This window comes from Neophocaena asiaeorientalis, unplaced genomic scaffold, assembly GCF_003031525.2.
Source record: "Neophocaena asiaeorientalis asiaeorientalis breed wild unplaced genomic scaffold, Neophocaena_asiaeorientalis_V1.1 scaffold523, whole genome shotgun sequence".
Classification (NCBI taxonomy): Eukaryota; Metazoa; Chordata; class Mammalia; order Artiodactyla; family Phocoenidae; genus Neophocaena; species Neophocaena asiaeorientalis.
Genome location: NW_020175436.1, coordinates 1605030 through 1620976, shown reverse-complemented (window position 1 = coordinate 1620976; position 15947 = coordinate 1605030). Strand labels below are relative to the sequence as shown.

The following is a 15947-nucleotide window of genomic DNA, read 5'->3' as shown; positions in this document are numbered from 1 at the left end:
AAATGCTTTCAAATGCTTTGCAGGGAGCCTATTATACCTTTTCAGCATTCTGCCTGGAAGAGGCTTTCTCGATGTTTCTGATGTATACCATGAAATGGAGTTTATGTTTTTAACTTTTTTTTTTTTTGCTTATTTTAAGAAGTGCGCATTGTGTTATTTTAGGCAGACTTTCCTCGTGGCAAGTACTTCTAAACCCCTGACAGAAAAGGTCTTTTTTTCCTGCCGCACAGTCTGTCTTCACGGAACTGAACAAAGTCCTTACGGTGAGTCAGGGATTAGACAAAGGCAGTGCCATCCCTCAAATGTACAAAATACCTTCTTACTGAAAGGATGCATTTTAAAGCCAATCTCACTAAAGCTCAATTAATTATGAATAAAGAGTCAAGGGCAGGAGAGTGGAGGAATTGAACACTGCCTAAATGATAGTGCGTGCTTAAAAATGCAGTTTTATTATCGTTAAGTATATGCTAAGATATAAATTGGTTAAATTAATGTAAAAGAGAAAAATGAGCTAGGTCAGGGAGATATTGATTCCACTAAGATCTCGCTGCCTAGAATTCGAAGTTATCTTAATCATTTCAAAGTTTTACTAAATTAAGAATAACGGCATATAGGATATCTCAACATACTTTCCCACATTTTGTAAATGTATTATAATAGAAATGTAGTTTCCCCTCAATTTTTAGAGTCTTATATGGTGAGCCTGAAATATCATGCATGGTAATGGAGTTAGAGCTAAAATAATAAGGGTTTTAGTCTGTTATGTCACATATCAAGACTCCGTTTAGTAAAATATATCAAGTGTTCATGGCAACTGACCACGGGGACCATTTGCACTGAAGGAGAAGATGGGTGAGGACGAGTTACAAGTGGACAGGCAGAGGTGCTTTTGTTTGTTTGTTTGTTTTAACAAGACAATTAGAAGCTAGTCCACAAAATACTCAGGGCCTCATTGGCAGCTGAAAATAAAGAGGTGACTGGGGAGGGTGTGGCTTAGCCCCACACTAGCCCCCAAGCCCCTTCTCGTACAGCAGCAACTTTTGCAAAGCAGCAGGAGTGGCAGCCACAAGGAAGCCTTTCCTTTGACTGAGGAGAGATTGAACAACCACAGCAATCAGACAGGAAGGGCAGAGCAGGGCGGACCTCCAGCATCTTTCACTTTTCCGGCACCATCAGGCTTGATTGCCCTCTTCCCATGAGCTATCACACTATCGCCAGGGCTGAAGGAGGGGGGGCAGATTTTACATCCTTCGCCACAGTACCAGAGTAGGGATGGGGCGGGTCTGGGTCCAGCTGGTGTCCTCAAGAGCAGCACCTGGCTTGGCCCCTTAACTCTGATGTGCTTGCAGAGGAGAGGGAGTCACAGAGCACCTCAGTGGCCTGACTGGTACATGGAGGGCACCTCCTGAGCCCAAGGATGTGCGGTTCCCGGTATCCCAGGTACCTCCCTCTAGCAGTCTCTTCGGTCCTGGCTGGGACCCAGCATGCAGAGCCCTCTTACCCGCATGCTGTGGCGCTTGAAGACATTGTGCCGGTGGAGAGGTGGGGTGTGCAGAGAGTTTACGGGAGATGGATACTCCATAGGGCTGGTGAGCGTGGGCGAGCTGGCACACAGACCCTCAGGGACCTATTCAGGAGAAGCAAAGAAGCACCAGGCACAGGGACAAGGCAAGAAGGTGGATAATTAGCTGCTACAAACACGAGCACAAAGAAACGATACGAGAGCTCCATGGGAGAAACAGGACTCGCTCTCCAGGAGGTAATAAAGAACAAGGTGTGGGCATTTCATTGGCCCCGTTTGGGAGACACGGCGGAGCGACATACACGGCTCTTGGCTAGAAGTCAGCACAGACACGGTGGTCTCTCTTCCATCCAACAGCCCTCCCTGTGACGTGGTGCATACCATGGGTCCATGTGTGTTACTGACCTACTGAGTACGTCTCCTCCTTCAGGACTCTTCAGAAAGGAGTTATATTCCATCATCATGTTACAAATTTGACAGATATGATTAACCCACAGGTATGTGTATATATAATACACACCTTAAAAAAACCCCCACTATTTTAAACATCGCAAAAGGGTATGTTTAAACATCGTAAAGGGTATGTTAATTCTTTTCTGGGTACCCGAGAAGAGCCAATGCAGGCCGTCTCCATTGCCCAAACAGCTGACTACTGCTCCTCTAAGGCACGAGGATGGAATTTCAGGAAGGACCGAGATGAGGAATAGCCCTGAACCGCCCCAGCCCTCTGGTTACATGTTTACCTGGAATTGCAGCTTGGGTGCTAGAAGGTTGGTTTGTGGAGGGGGTCTGTACTTGGGCCGGCTGGGCTGGAGAGAGAACACAGAAATGAGTCAGTCCCTGTCTCTCTCCTTGAGTGAGCACAGCTCACCAAGGGGAATATCAGGTAGGAAACAGGTCGGGCTCGTTCAGGATGAAGAAGATGAGAAACAAAGTTATCATTAAAATCATATGCGTCCACTAACTGCGCATCTGTTACTACTGAGTGATGGGAGGGTACAAAGAGGCCAGCCTCTCTGCCCTCCTGGGGGCTACCGCTAATTGGAGGGGTTACTGATCTCTGTGTGTAGCCTCCACGGAGGTGGGAGTGCCTGCCAAATTAGCACTCAAGAGCCACAGACATCCAGAGGTAGGTCATGGAAGGCTCAGGCACCCACAGCAGCTTCATGGAGGGGATGAAAACTGAGCTGGGCCTGACAGCAGGCAAGGGGGACAGTGAAAAAGGCCCTGCATCCATAGGGATTTGTTACGGACCGAGTGTCGCCCTCCCCCCCACTCATATGCTGAAGTCCTAACCCCCAGTGTGAAGGTATTTGGAGATGGGGCCTTTGGGAGGTAATCAGGGTCAGATGACGTAACAAGGGTAGGGCCCCTATGATGGGATTAGTGTCCTAATAACAACAAAACCATAATGATAATAATAGACACCAGAGCTCGCTGGCGAGAAGGTGGCCATCTGCCAGCCAGGAAGAGAGCCCTCACCAGACGGGAATCCGCCAGCACCTTGGTCTTGGACTTCCCAGCCTCCACACTATCTGTTTTTTAAGCCGCCCAGTCCGTGGTGTTTTGTATGGCACCCCAAGCTGACTACTACAGGCATGGTCCCTCGCAACCCACCCACCTAATAGCGGGGCAGCGGGGCACTGGCTCCTGTGCCCAGAGATGCCACGGACATGGGAGGCTGCACCTCAGGGGCCCAAGGATGCTCCCCATCATGTACCCTCAAGGGTAAAAACACGAAAAGGAAAAGTGCTCCAGTCTCTCAAGGGAAACATTTCTGGGGTGATCCCCTGCTGCAGCCATCCCACAAGGTGCCTGCTCTCTTGCTGTCTCAGATTCCACCTGCCGATGTGCTGATGGATGGTTGGGTCGAAGGGCTGAGAGGACCATAGGGTGCGATCCTACCTATGCTGTGAGGGGAGTTATGCAGCGAGGCCTGGGAGGGGCCGCACAGGGGCCCAGCTCTGCTGTGATTCATGGGGCCAGTGAGGCCAGGGCTTGGCTCACCTTGGGTGGGGGTTCGTGGAAGGCCGTGGGCTCCAAGATTTTGGGAGGTCGGTAGCGAGCGTTCCTCTCCTGCTCTATGGCGACGTCCTTCTCCATCTGATAAATGTCACTGCCGGGGAGTCAGGTCAGATAAGGAGAGAGAAACAGGGTCAAAAATGCTACTGGGGGCTCCTCTCTGTGTTCCACCACAGTCCGGACCCCATTCCCAAGTCCTCTGCAGAATGCACTGGGGAGACCCCTCGGAGACAGGCTGCAATATGGATGCTGCAGCCCCCCTCACCGAGGCTGGGAGGATCACGGAATGGGTCCAGGGTGGGGAAAGGTCCTCGGAGAACGAGTCCTAGCCCAACCGGACAGTGCGAGTGTGTCTCCTGCCCATGTCCCCATGCCTCTTGCCCTCCTGTCCCTCCTACTGGCACTGATCACCTGTATAGATTTCTGATGTCCCAGACAACCTCACGACAGAGGCCCGTGCTCTACGTCTCCTATTTTTCATTAAACCTCCCACCCATGCATTCCTGGTGTGTGCTAATGGGAAAGGGTGGTGGATTCCCTCCCAGATTAGCTAAGTGCATGCTTCTTGCCTTTTTAACCCAATCCGGTGGTTCCCAACCTGGGAATCACAGACCTCAGAGGACTCGAATAATTACAGGGGGTCCGTGAATCCACACGTTCACACGTGTACCAAGCACCGTCTGTAGACAAGTATTATGTGCTGTTGAAATAAATGTCTAAGCCCAGGATGGAGCCGCTACTGCCCAGGGGGTCACGTCAGCAAGCCAAAATGCAGATAACTTTCGTGTCCCTCTAAATGCTCTGCTTGACCAGAAACAAAGTACCACCCAGTTGGCCAACCCAAATGCCAAACCAGCTCTGCGCTTTATACGTACTTCCTGTTCTCTATTCATCCTCTATTTTTCTCTTCCTTGTTCCTTATTCTTTATCTTATAAGTGTCCTGACTTCCACCCCATTTTGCACCCTGGCCCTTGGGCACGGAGACTGCCACTTCATGGAGTGTTAAATAAAGTTTGTCTGTGTCACTTAAATTGTCTCCTTTAATAATTTTTAACAGTACTACTAAATATATAATGTTTGGTATTGTGTTTTCAGATGTATATGCATTACATTGTGTGAAGTAAAAACTTCATTATACGGCTTACTGCATTCTGTCAATCAGTGGATTCTAAAAGTGTACGTTACATGGAAGAGTTCTCAAAATTCAACATTGAGAGGGTTCTTCCTACCCCCAAAGATTGGAAGCCCTCATGAAATCCTTTCTTAGCTCCAGTGGAGGACCACCAGGCTGGGGCCTGAGGGAGGTATCCTGGGGTCATCAGGGTCATCTGAGAGGCTCCCCATGCGTCTCAAGCCTCCAGAATGAATGAAGACCCCGTGACCCCAGAGCTTCTGACACCCTCAAGTTACGTCTTTCAAACACTTTTCTGCCGGAACCCTTTGGCTTCTCAAATCTCCCTTATAAGGGACCAACAGATGAGTCTAGAATTAATCAGGAGCGTCAAAGAAGAGAGAGTCAGGAACAGAGAGGCCTTCTAAGCTGGAGGTCTTGCAGACTGTGTTGGAGCCCTGCCTGCAAACAAATGCAGCATATCTCCCATTGCCTGGACCTGGGGTTCCCAGCCTCCCCCTGGGGCTCCTCCCCACAAGGCAGTTTCTGGGGGCTATTTTCTTTCTCCGAAAAAAAGGCCCACATGTTGACAACAGTGTTTAAAGTTGCAGTATTTAACATTAATTAAACACTAGGTTCCCTAACGTAGGAGCCAGCAAACCAGGCCCACAAGGCCAAATACGGTCCCCTACCTATTTTTGTGTAGCTTTAAACTAAGTATGGTTTTCACATGTTTGAATGATTCAAAAAAATTAAAAGAAAACTATTTTAGGACATGTCAAAATTACATGAAATTCCAATTTCAGTGTCCACAAGTAACATGTCACTGAAACCCAGCTACAGTCATTCATTTTATGTATCGTCTTCGGTTGCTTCCGAGCTACGGTAGAGTTGAGTAGTTTCAACAGAGACTGTATAGCTTGCAAAACCACAAATATTTATTGTCTGACCTTTTGTAGAAAAAGTTTGCTGACCCTTGTCCTAAAAAGGATGACAAAAGAAGTCAGACCCCCCAAGGGGGCACTGGTGGCAGGCGGGCCACCAAGGAAACAGGATTACCCTCTAAAAGGCTCTCCAACAGCAACCTTCACCAAGGACCTCCCAGCACCCGGGGGTAATGGCTCTTGGGCACCTGAGAAGGATCAGACCCTCAGGCCACCAGTGCTTCATTCAGAAGGGACAGGGGATGCCTTGTCACTGTCTTCACAGCCAAAAATCACTCCTTTGCCTGCTGTCTGGGGGGAACAATCAGAGGCAGAGGAAAGGCACAGTGGTGCTGCCAGGGAAGCAGGTCCCGTGCCCAGGCTGGTTGCCTGTAAGATGCACCCCAAACCTCAGCAAAGAGCACAGGCACTGCAGTGAAAGTCCGATGCAGCCTTTGAATTCAAACCTAAAATATATCTTCTGGGCACATACTAGGAGCAACGCCCTGTGCTCGCGGTTAAGAGATGCAGAGATGGTGCGGCTGACCCCACTCTGCGTCTCTGAGTTCATATATCTGACAGTGAACTTGGCTTCAGCCTCCTGCCTTTGACACAGCACTGAGCCTCTGTAAGGCCTCCTCCCCTGGGAGGATGGGCTAACTCCACTTGGACACATGGCGCTGTGCTGGCCAGGGGGTGGGATGAGGTGGGGGCGGTCCCAGGGCAAGTCCCAGCCCCACCTGCCATGCCTTGGGCACTGAGTCACCAGCTGAGCCTGAATTCCCTCCTCCCTCGGAGGGGACCAGGACGCCGGCTGCATCTTGTTTAAGGAAGGATGTTGTAAACCTGTAAGCGCTATTGAAGAGGAGGCCTCCTTTTCAGAGGCCCTGGGCCTGCAGCCCCCTCCGGCCTCCTTGCTCACCTGAGGCTGCACACAAGCTCAGTGAAGCGGGGCCGCTCACTGGGGTCGTAGTCCCAGCAGCGGGTCATGAGGGTGTAGAGAACAGGTGGGCAGAGGTCAGGCTTGGGCAGCCGGTCCCCCTTCTCGAGCACCCCGATGACATCCTTGTTCTCCAGCCAGAAGAAGGGCTGCTTCCCAAAGCTCAGGATTTCCCACATGCATACGGCTGAGGGCGGGAGGAGACGTCTCAGGGCCCCTGCTGAGGGGACTCTTACCGAGAGAGGCAGCCCACCCTCCCCAGGAACAACCGGGCAGTCCGCATTCAGCGCCTGCCAGGGACCGCCCTGCCTTCCTTCGTTCCCCCTATAGCATCCCTGGAATCTTGATCACTATGGCGGTCCACCAAGGGACCAATCACCTGCATCCATAAGCGAACTAATCCCCCCACCCCCCGGCCCCTTCCACACGGAGCTGTTAGGGTCTGTGGGATGTGGAGGGGACCATCAAAGGCACATCATTGGGACCACTGGTGCCTTCTCTTAGGAATGGGTGGAACCTCCAACAGAAAGCTGGTATATATGTCAGTTGGGACGTATATACACTACTATGTATAAAATAGATAACTAATGAGAACCTACTGTATAGCACAGGGAACGCTACTCAGGGCTCTGTGGTGACCTAAATGGGAAGGGAAACTAAAAAAGAGGGGATAGATGTAGATGTATAACTGATTCACTTTGCTGTACAGCAGAAACGGACACAACACTGTAAAGCAGTTAGACTCCAGTAGAAATTAATTAAAAGAAAGAAAGAAAGAAAGAAAGCTGGTGTTCAAAGCCTAGCACCAATGCTTGCTGCCTATGTGATCACGGGCAATCCCCTGACTTGCCTGAGCCTCAGTTTCCTCATCTGGAAAATGGGAAGAATAATAATGAGATTTTACTGGGCTGGCTCTGGGGATCTGAGAGGGAGAATCTACACAGCTGTGTGCTCTGTAAGCGGCTGTCCATCTGTCACCTGGTTTTGCTTTCACCTCACCCTGCACCTCGTTCTCGGAGAAAACCTCAGCTTTGCCTTTGAGGATCCCCTCCAGGGTGGCCCACCTTAGTCCCGGGGCTGGTTGGTGGAGCACATGCTCATCTCAAGAGCCTTTTCTGGGAAGATGAACCCAGGCTGGCCCTTAGCCCATGTCACCCCCGACCCACCACTGGCCTGCCCACTTCTGGGACTTCTCAGTGGCTGTAGCAGAACAGAACCTGGGGGGCCAGACCCCTGCTTCCTGTGCCCCCTCTTAACCTGGCCACAGAGGTGAGAATCGAACACTTTTCCACGCCCTCCAGGAAGTCCACTCACCAAACATCCAGACGTCACTGGCTGTCGTGAAGCGGCGGAAGTTAATGGACTCGGGGGACATCCATTTGATAGGGAGACGCGTCACAGAAGCTTTGGGTGGACAGAGGGTTTACAGTAATTATTAGAGAAGGAGATCCAGATTTATGCAGAAATGCAGCCTAGTCTCCAGAGACTGTTGGCCTGGGCTTGCCTAACAGTCACATTTTGAGGGAATTTTGGCTTCAGCGACCCCTCGAGGGGACAAAGCCGTAACACCACCTGCTCCTCACCTTTGTAATACTCCTCATCCTCAATGTACCGGGAAAGGCCAAAGTCCCCCAGCTTCACACACTCAGGGGAGGCCACCAGGATGTTCCGGACAGCGATGTCCCTGGAGGGAAGAGGCAAAGACACAGGTGAGTCAGCTGAGAATGCTTCAGGGGGACAGACAGACAGACAGATGGACAGAGAAGCAAAAGAGAAGAGAGCTTCAGGGCCCCGGCCTCCGGAGCAGAATCGGGCAGCTTCTGTCGGTCTGTCCTTCCTGGACCCACGAGCCGTCTGGCTGGAGCCCAGCTCAGGTGGGAGCCTCGGCTGGCCCACCGTCCCTGCCACACACATGCCTGTCGTCTCCCTCCATCTCGTTGCTGAGTCCTGTCCCCATCACCCCTTGTCCCGCGTCTCCACCTCCAAGCCTGTCTCGGTTCCCCAGACTTGCTCCAGTCACCGCCCTGCAGCCTGTATTGTCCCCTCTGCCAGGGATGCCATCACCCTGCTGACGCTTCAGGGAAGAAGCCCAACCGCTCTCCTGGTCACAATTAACAACCTCTTCTCGTTCTGTGATTCCAGCAGCCGCTCACATCTCACTTCCAGGGAGCCCTGGGCTAGCCAGGACCCTCCAAAGACTACACACACCTGAGCCATGACACAGAGACCCTCAGAACCCCGGTACAGAGGAGGAGACTGGGGCAGAGAGCTGGTGGAACGTGCCCAGCAGCTGGCCGGTTGGGAAAGGCATCAGCCCAGAGCCGAGCTCTCACCACCCCCAGGAGCCCTCGCTGACTCAGTTACCTCATGCTCCCAGCATCACTTCTAGCCCCAAACTGGCTTGTCTCTTGCTTCTCCCAGGCAGGCTCCACTCCCTACTGTTTTTCTTTATTATTGAAAAGATGACTTCAAAGCACGACAACTTCACACAAAGCTGCAAATCTGGTATCCTACCACCTTTGCCCCATGACTATTCACCCTAGAAGATGCTAGAATGTGAGCTTCACAAGGAAAGGAATTCTTGTCTGTTTTGATTATTACTTCATCCCGGAGCCTAGGACAGTGGCTGGAGGCCCACGGGAGGAGTTCGATAATATTAGTTGCATGAGTGAGTGAATGAATGTTCATATCCCCCGACATAGCTTTGTGTAGTGTCATCCATACGGCCACATATCTGAGGTCAATAGGGTTGGATTGAAGAATTCACCCGCTCACCCCAGGGCTCTGAGAGCACCCCGTCTGTCTCCTCCAGGGGATCATGTTCCCAATGGTGGGGACCTCCTTTCAGGGAATGGGGACAAAGCCAGGTGGAGAAGGGGCCAGCTCCACAGCCAGATGGAGGATTGGTCTTGGCAGCCTGGAGGTGCCGGGGACCAGGGCAGTGCCAGCCACTTGGGATGGCAGGACCCAGACCCCAAGATCATACCAGCGCTGCCAGGACCCAGTCTCTCCTGCCTGGCAGGTGCCACCAAATGGAACTGCTGGAGGACAGCAAGCGAGGAGCAAGCAGGGAAGTGACTTCCTGGACCCCCAGGGAGGCGGCCTAGACAGCACTGAGTTACAGGCGGACACCTTGGACTTCAGATCTCCTCTTAATGGCAATCCTGGGAGGAACATATTGCTGTCCTACTCTTCAGAGGAGGAGATGGGCTCAGAGAAGGTGATCACACTGTCACACAGGCAGGACCAAAGCCAGGCCTTCAGCCCTGTTCTGTGCGGCTACAAAGCCCTGCTTGACCCCAACCTCTCCAGGCTCCCCCACCCCCAGCCCCACCTGTGGACACAGTTGATGCTCTCCAGGTAGGCCATGGCCTTGCAGATCTGCAGCGAGTACAGGACAAGAGTGAGCACCTTCAGGCAGCTCTTGTTGCGCTCCAGGTAGTGGCCCAGCTGCAGGAAGGGGAAGATGCCCTGAGGACCCTGCCCGGGCCAGGGCATGGAGCTGGGGGGAGGGGGAGGGCACACCCAGGTGGCAGGACTATCTGGCAACTTCCTCTGCAAATGGCCTCTGGGCTCTTTCAGCTGGGAGTTAAGGGCCCCCTGGCTCTGAGCGCATCCCCCGCCCCCCGAGGCCCTGCTCCACTGCAGCCCAGCTGTCATCGCAAGGGTCCTCCTCGGGCCCCTCCAGCTCACCTCCCCGTAGGGGTACAGTTCCATGATGATCCAGGTGGGCTCCTCTTCAATTATGCCGATCAGCTTCACGATGTGCGGGTGATCCAGGTTCCTCATGATCACTGAAAGTGGCGGCGAGAGAGACGGGCCCGAGCCCTTCTAAGGTCCAAGGTGAGAATCGGGCTTGGCTGGTCTAACCTGGAGACAGCGGCGCAACCCTCCTCCCCTGTGGGCGCCAGTGCTGTCCGTGGCCTCCCGGCCCTCGCTCCGGGCCCTCCCTGTCTCCGGGTCTGCACAGTCTCGGGCCTCTTCCAGCTCCTGGTCTGGGGGCCTCCTCGGGGACGCCTACCTGCCTCACTCACGAACTTCTCCTTGCTGTCCAGAGTGCAGTCTTTCTTGCAGGTCTTTACAGCCACGTTGATTTTCTCCCCTTTCTGCAACGAGAGTGTGCCCAGGGCCCCTCAGTCCCGCCCAGCACTTCCCTCCCCGGCGTTCCCACGGTCTTCCCACAGGGAAACAGGTGATGTCTGGGTCTCCACAAAGCCTGCTCTTCCTCTGTCTCTTCCCCTTCTCCCCTCCCCACCCCCTTCTTCCTGATCAGGACTGGAAGAACTTTCAAGATCAGATCCCTTGAGCCCTGGGCTGTCCAGATGAAGACATGGAGCCTGAGGGGCCACGTGATCTGCCCAAAGTCAGTGGGCTTGTTTGGGGCACGTGCAAGGTCATTGTCAGACGTGGCGTCCTGGTCTCTTTCTCTTTATCATTGGTTTTGACATTTTTGCTGCCCCTTTCCTCTGCTCTGGCTTTTCCCCCAGGCCTGGTAGAAGCACAACCACAAAGGCAAACCTTGTCCCGCCCCCTCGGCGGCCTCAGATCCCACCCTTCCTTTTCTCACAACCGCATTACATGGCGCCTCCCCGTCGAGCTCTCCCACCAAGAGTCAGTCACCCCCCGGCAGGTGCTGCCTCTCTTTGGATCCCTGCTATGCTGCCTTTCTGGAAATGACTCTTGTTTTCATCACTCCCTGTGTATTTCATAAATACTGCAAAGACCAAGTTGGGGAAGATCCACACACCACGGCAGCCACCTCCAACTCTAGAGTATTCAAGCTCCTTTCTCATTCTACAGAAAAGCAGAGGAGGAGTGTCAGGGAAGAGGCTGGAACTCACGTGACTCGTGTAGACACCTTCATAGACCTCCCCAAAAAAGCCTTCACCAAGAATACGATTCAGGACCACATCTTCCCGGGCAATGCCATACTGTGGGCCTGCACAGGTGGAGAAAGCAAGACAGTCCTGGAGTGCAGAAACCAGCTGGCACCCCTGGGAATCTGAGTATCTGCATCCCCGGGAATCTGCACACCTGCATCCTTGGGCATCTGAGCACCTGCAGGCTCTAACACCAGGCTCCACACCCTCCTGCCCAGGCGTTACCAGACCTGCCCCTCCCCCCACCCCGCCAACCCCTCAGCCAGGATCCAGGGGCTGGGCTGGGAAAGGGGATCTAGAAGGTTTCATTGTCTCTGACAGGGGAAGAGTTGTTCCCTCTGAAGGCTGGGTCCCATATCCACAGGCTTAGGTTCCTTCCGACCCCTCCCCAGGGCACACAAAAGTTCGACGGTGTGGGGATATAAACAATGATTTCCGCTTTCAAAATCAAAGATGCCTCACTCAGCTTTGTACTTGTCTGAGGCACACGTGGGAGAGGACAAAGGAAGGAAAGAAAGTCCCCCTTTGGTGTCACATGTTTCCCCAAATGTCACTTCCCAGCGCCCTGGCTGTGGTTGACGTGCAGGGGTGGGGTGGGGCAGTCAGGGATCTACCTCCTGGTCTTCGCAGGGTCTCGTCGGGAATCTCTGCATAGATGTCTGATTCTGGAATGACAGAAGGAGGACACCCCATGGGCAAGATGCTTCAGGGGGTACCACCAGGAACCAGGTGTGGGGCTCCCCCCGTACAGGCCAGTGGAACCAAGCTGACATCACCGGGAGGGGTGTGGGGAGGAGCCAAACAAGAACTGGGCTGCTGTCCGGCATTTCAGTGTGGCCATAGGGCTCAGGGACCTCGGCCTAAGCCTTTGCTCACTGCTGCTCACGGCTGTTATTTGGGACAAGTTGGTTTGTCTCCTTTAATCTGTTTCCTTTTCTGTGAAATGAATGTTTCTGGGGAATGCAAAGATTAAATAAAATAATACCTATTATGTATTTAATGCTGTCATGAACTGAATGTTGTGTCCCCACCTCCAAATGCTAATGTTGAAGCTCTGATCCCGTGTGATGGTATTTGGAGCTGGGGCCTTTGGGGGGTGATTAGGTTTAGATGAGGTCATGAGGGTGGAGACCCCATGATGGCATTAGTGTCCTTAGAAGAAGAGGAAGAGAGACCAGATCTCTCCATCTCTCCACCATGTGAGGACACACAGAAGGTGGCTGTCTGCAAGCCAGGAAGAGAGCCCTCACCAGGATCCAGCCATGCTGGCACCTTGACCTTAGACTTCCAGCCTCCAGAGCTGTGAGAAACCAGTACCTGTTGTTTAAGCCCCTGGGCCTGTGGTTTTTGTTATGGAGACTGAGCTGACCAAGACAAACACGGTGCCCCATACTAGCTGCCCAACATAGGTTAACTGTTATGATTAATGACATTTTAAGCCGTCATTGAGCAGTCATGGGGGAAGTTCATTTTTCTACAACTTTGAGGGAATACTTGATGATGTCACAAGAGCAGGCAGAAGAAAGGCTCTGGGCGCAGGCAGAGGACAGCAGATGGGCAGGCTTACCTATGCTGCAGCTTTCTGAGAGGTGGGGTCGCCGAGTCTCCAGGTTTCTATAGGGGGAGATGGGAGGGCAGAAGCCAAGTGAGCTCAGAGCCTGGCAATGCTCCCCCAGGGTAGCCTCAGCCCCCTCTCTCCCACCCACCCTGCCTGGAGAAGCAGCCTGTCCTTATGGCAGTAACCTGGGAGCATGGCCCAGGCAGCCAGGGGGCAGGAGGGAGGGAACAGCAACAATACCACCCCCTCCCCCCACTAAAGATGATGCCAGGTGGCATTAGGGCACAGGGATATCCCTGCATGAATTTTCTGGGAGAAATTTACTGGTGAAAAATCACCACTTGTGAAATGCTGGGATTCCAGCATTTTCTCCTGGGGTCCAGAAACCAGAAACCATGGCGGGGAGGCTCCCTGTTTGTTCTGCTTTTCCTGGGAAGACACAGGCTGAGTGCGGGGCTAGTTCCCCACCTTCCGGGTATACTCACAGTGTGGGGATCTGGGGCAGGCTGTTCCGCTTCTCACCATCTGGGGAGAGGGGAGGAGAAGGGGGAGCTGGAGTCAGAGCCACAGGGTCCTGGGTGCACTGCTCCTAGGGGCCAACACAAGGGACATCCCTCCCGCCTTTCTGTGGCCCCTGAAAGTCGGAGTGGAAGCTGGGTAGGCGTCTGGCCTGAACTGGAATCTTTTTAGTAGAAGAAACTCTCAGGCTTCCTCTGCCACTGTCAATCGTTCCAGCCTGACCTCTGCTTTCTGACTCCATCCCCAAAGAGGAGGGACCAGCCATGTTCCGGCAATAGCTTTGATTTTCCCGGGGCTACAAATCCTCTCCTCTAGAAGCCAGCCCCCATGCCGCCCTTGGCCAGCGGGGCCAAGGCTGTAGCCAAGGACCCAGGATGGGACCACGGGGCGCAACCAACAGGGCTGGGTGAGCCCCAACCCCACACCTCCAAAGCCTCTTCATTCACATATCAGTCAATGGTTTAGCTTCTCCCGCTCTGCCTCTGGGGGGGCTTGGCTCAGCTGTGCCGCCATCTGCCCGTTGGTCCAATTTACCTCCAAGTGGAAACACACCTGTCTTGGGTCGAATGATGAGAGAGCCTTTGTGCTCCCCCTGCAGCCGGCAGTAACCGTCTACGAGGTCAGCCATGTTCTCGGCCTCTGCCAGAGAGGAGGTTTTGATGGACAAGGACTGCAGGGAAGAGACCAGCCAAGGATGAGACCCCAGACCCTTGGCTAGAGTCTACCCCAAGGGACTGGAGAAGAAACTGCAGGACTCTGTTGCCCACCCCCCGGCCTGGACGCCATCAGCCCTTCTCCTGGGGCTCAGCTTGCATTTCCCACCGCCACCAGAGGGCGCTCTCATCACCTCTCCCAACTGACCACCCTACACTCTAGGAAGGCCGCTCCAGGTTGGCTTATTCTGGTTCTTCAGGGCACAGCACATGCCTTGTACCTAGGAGGTGCTCAGTATGCAAGAGCAGAAACTGAGAGAAGGGAAGAGGGAGGGAGTGGGGCAGGGGACAGACGGATGAAAGGAGAGATAGACAAACTGTTCACAGCCTGAGGGCTCTCTGATTCTCCCACCCACAAAAAGCCCTGGGGCCCCAAGGTCTTGATTCTGAGTCGTTGTCACTTGTTCAAAGTTAGACCTCTGACCCACACCTTGATTTCTGATCACTTTACCCCCGCTCCCCGCCCCCCCCCAATCTCCTACAGCTTCTTTCTTGACATTTTTAACAATAACGTTGCTTCCTGAGATAGTTTCTTTAATTTATCATCATCCTGCTACCTTGTCTAAGAACCAGGTGCCATTTTCTTAACAAGATCTCAGCAGTCAGGGAAGCCCCGGCCAGGCTGGCCTGAGCAGGGGCTCCCAGCCTGAAGCCGTTCCCAATGTCTCCAAGCTTCCGGGTGCCCAGAGATGCTCACCTGCGGGGCGCCTTCAATGCCTATCTGCAGTACCGCCTGGCCCTCCTCCAGCGGGAGGCACCTGATGGACTTGATGTGCTTGAACTGGGCCAGGCAGGTGGGCTGTGGGAAAGGAGGGGGTCCTTCAGACCATCCCATTCCTGGGATCAGGCCATGCAGATGGGTCAGTATGGTGTGGGGATGGGGCCTAAGAAAGAACTGAGAACCGGAGTCTCTCACGGGGATGAAGAGGGAATCAACGATGATTAAGGAGGATCATCTAGCCCAAGCCCCTTGCAGAAGAAAACAATTAGCCTGGAGAGAGCCAGGGCTTGCCCAAGGTCGTACGCCAAGGGGGTGGTAGAGCCAGGGCTGGACCCAGGCCTTTTGACTCCCCGGGGCATGGTTACCCCATTTTGCCATTGAAAGAGCAACTCTTTCATCTGAGCCAGAAGAACAACAGTAGTGTCCTTCCCTCTTCCCCTCCCCCCCAAACCACCCCTGACCCCCTCCTCTGTGCAGGGGACAGTCACAGGGATGTAAAGAACCATCTGCCCCATGCTGTTATCCCAAACAGCGTCTCCACAGCTACTGATAACCAAGGGCCTCTCTGCTCTCAGCAGTGGGGGAGGAAGAACCGATGGGGCAGGCCAGGGTACAAGGCAGCAGAAAGGGGAAGACGGCTCTGCCTGGGGCTGGGTGGGGCCTGCCCCCCACCTGTCTCTACCTTTGCATCTTGACTTGTCAGCTGGCGGATGCCTTTAGGGCCGATGACCAGGTCCACAGTAATGTTCCATCCTTGCTGGAATCAAAGGAGAGATGGGCTGTTGCCCCAGCTCTGCCCGCCCATATTTCAGAAATCTGAAAACAGCTCACTAAGCTAGACACGAGCCATTGTCTCCCGGGTCCTCCAGCTCCTTCCATCCTAACCGCACCCCGCCATACAGATTACCCCCCTCCCAGCACCCTGCCAGCACTGCCCACCTCCCAGAGTTGGAGCCAAGATTTCAGTTCCCTTCGTCAGGCAAGTGGCTTAGCGTTAGTTGCATTTTCGGATACATTAGGGAGGCCCTGATGCTACG

At 53.6% G+C, this 15947-nt stretch overlaps 1 protein-coding gene across 3 annotated transcripts in view; it reads right to left on the bottom strand.

Moving 5' to 3' along the window:
* Window positions 1–15947, bottom strand: part of PTK2B (protein tyrosine kinase 2 beta) — a 138718-nt gene that overhangs the window by 9010 nt on the left and 113761 nt on the right. For 2 of the 3 annotated variants that reach the window (XM_024767720.1, XM_024767719.1), the window contains 16 exons: window positions 15593–15667; window positions 14887–14988; window positions 14029–14146; window positions 13443–13482; window positions 12967–13013; window positions 12014–12064; window positions 11361–11458; window positions 10541–10625; window positions 10213–10313; window positions 9854–9969; window positions 8103–8203; window positions 7834–7923; window positions 6502–6706; window positions 3530–3638; window positions 2266–2331; window positions 1502–1627 (listed from right to left, as the gene is read on the bottom strand). In XM_024767720.1, the coding sequence (XP_024623488.1) occupies window positions 1502–1627; window positions 2266–2331; window positions 3530–3638; window positions 6502–6706; window positions 7834–7923; window positions 8103–8203; window positions 9854–9969; window positions 10213–10313; window positions 10541–10625; window positions 11361–11458; window positions 12014–12064; window positions 12967–13013; window positions 13443–13482; window positions 14029–14146; window positions 14887–14988; window positions 15593–15667 (1530 nt within the window). The remainder of the gene's footprint in view (window positions 1–1501; window positions 1628–2265; window positions 2332–3529; window positions 3639–6501; window positions 6707–7833; window positions 7924–8102; window positions 8204–9853; window positions 9970–10212; window positions 10314–10540; window positions 10626–11360; window positions 11459–12013; window positions 12065–12966; window positions 13014–13442; window positions 13483–14028; window positions 14147–14886; window positions 14989–15592; window positions 15668–15947) is intronic. The other variant, XM_024767721.1, reaches the window with a different exon arrangement.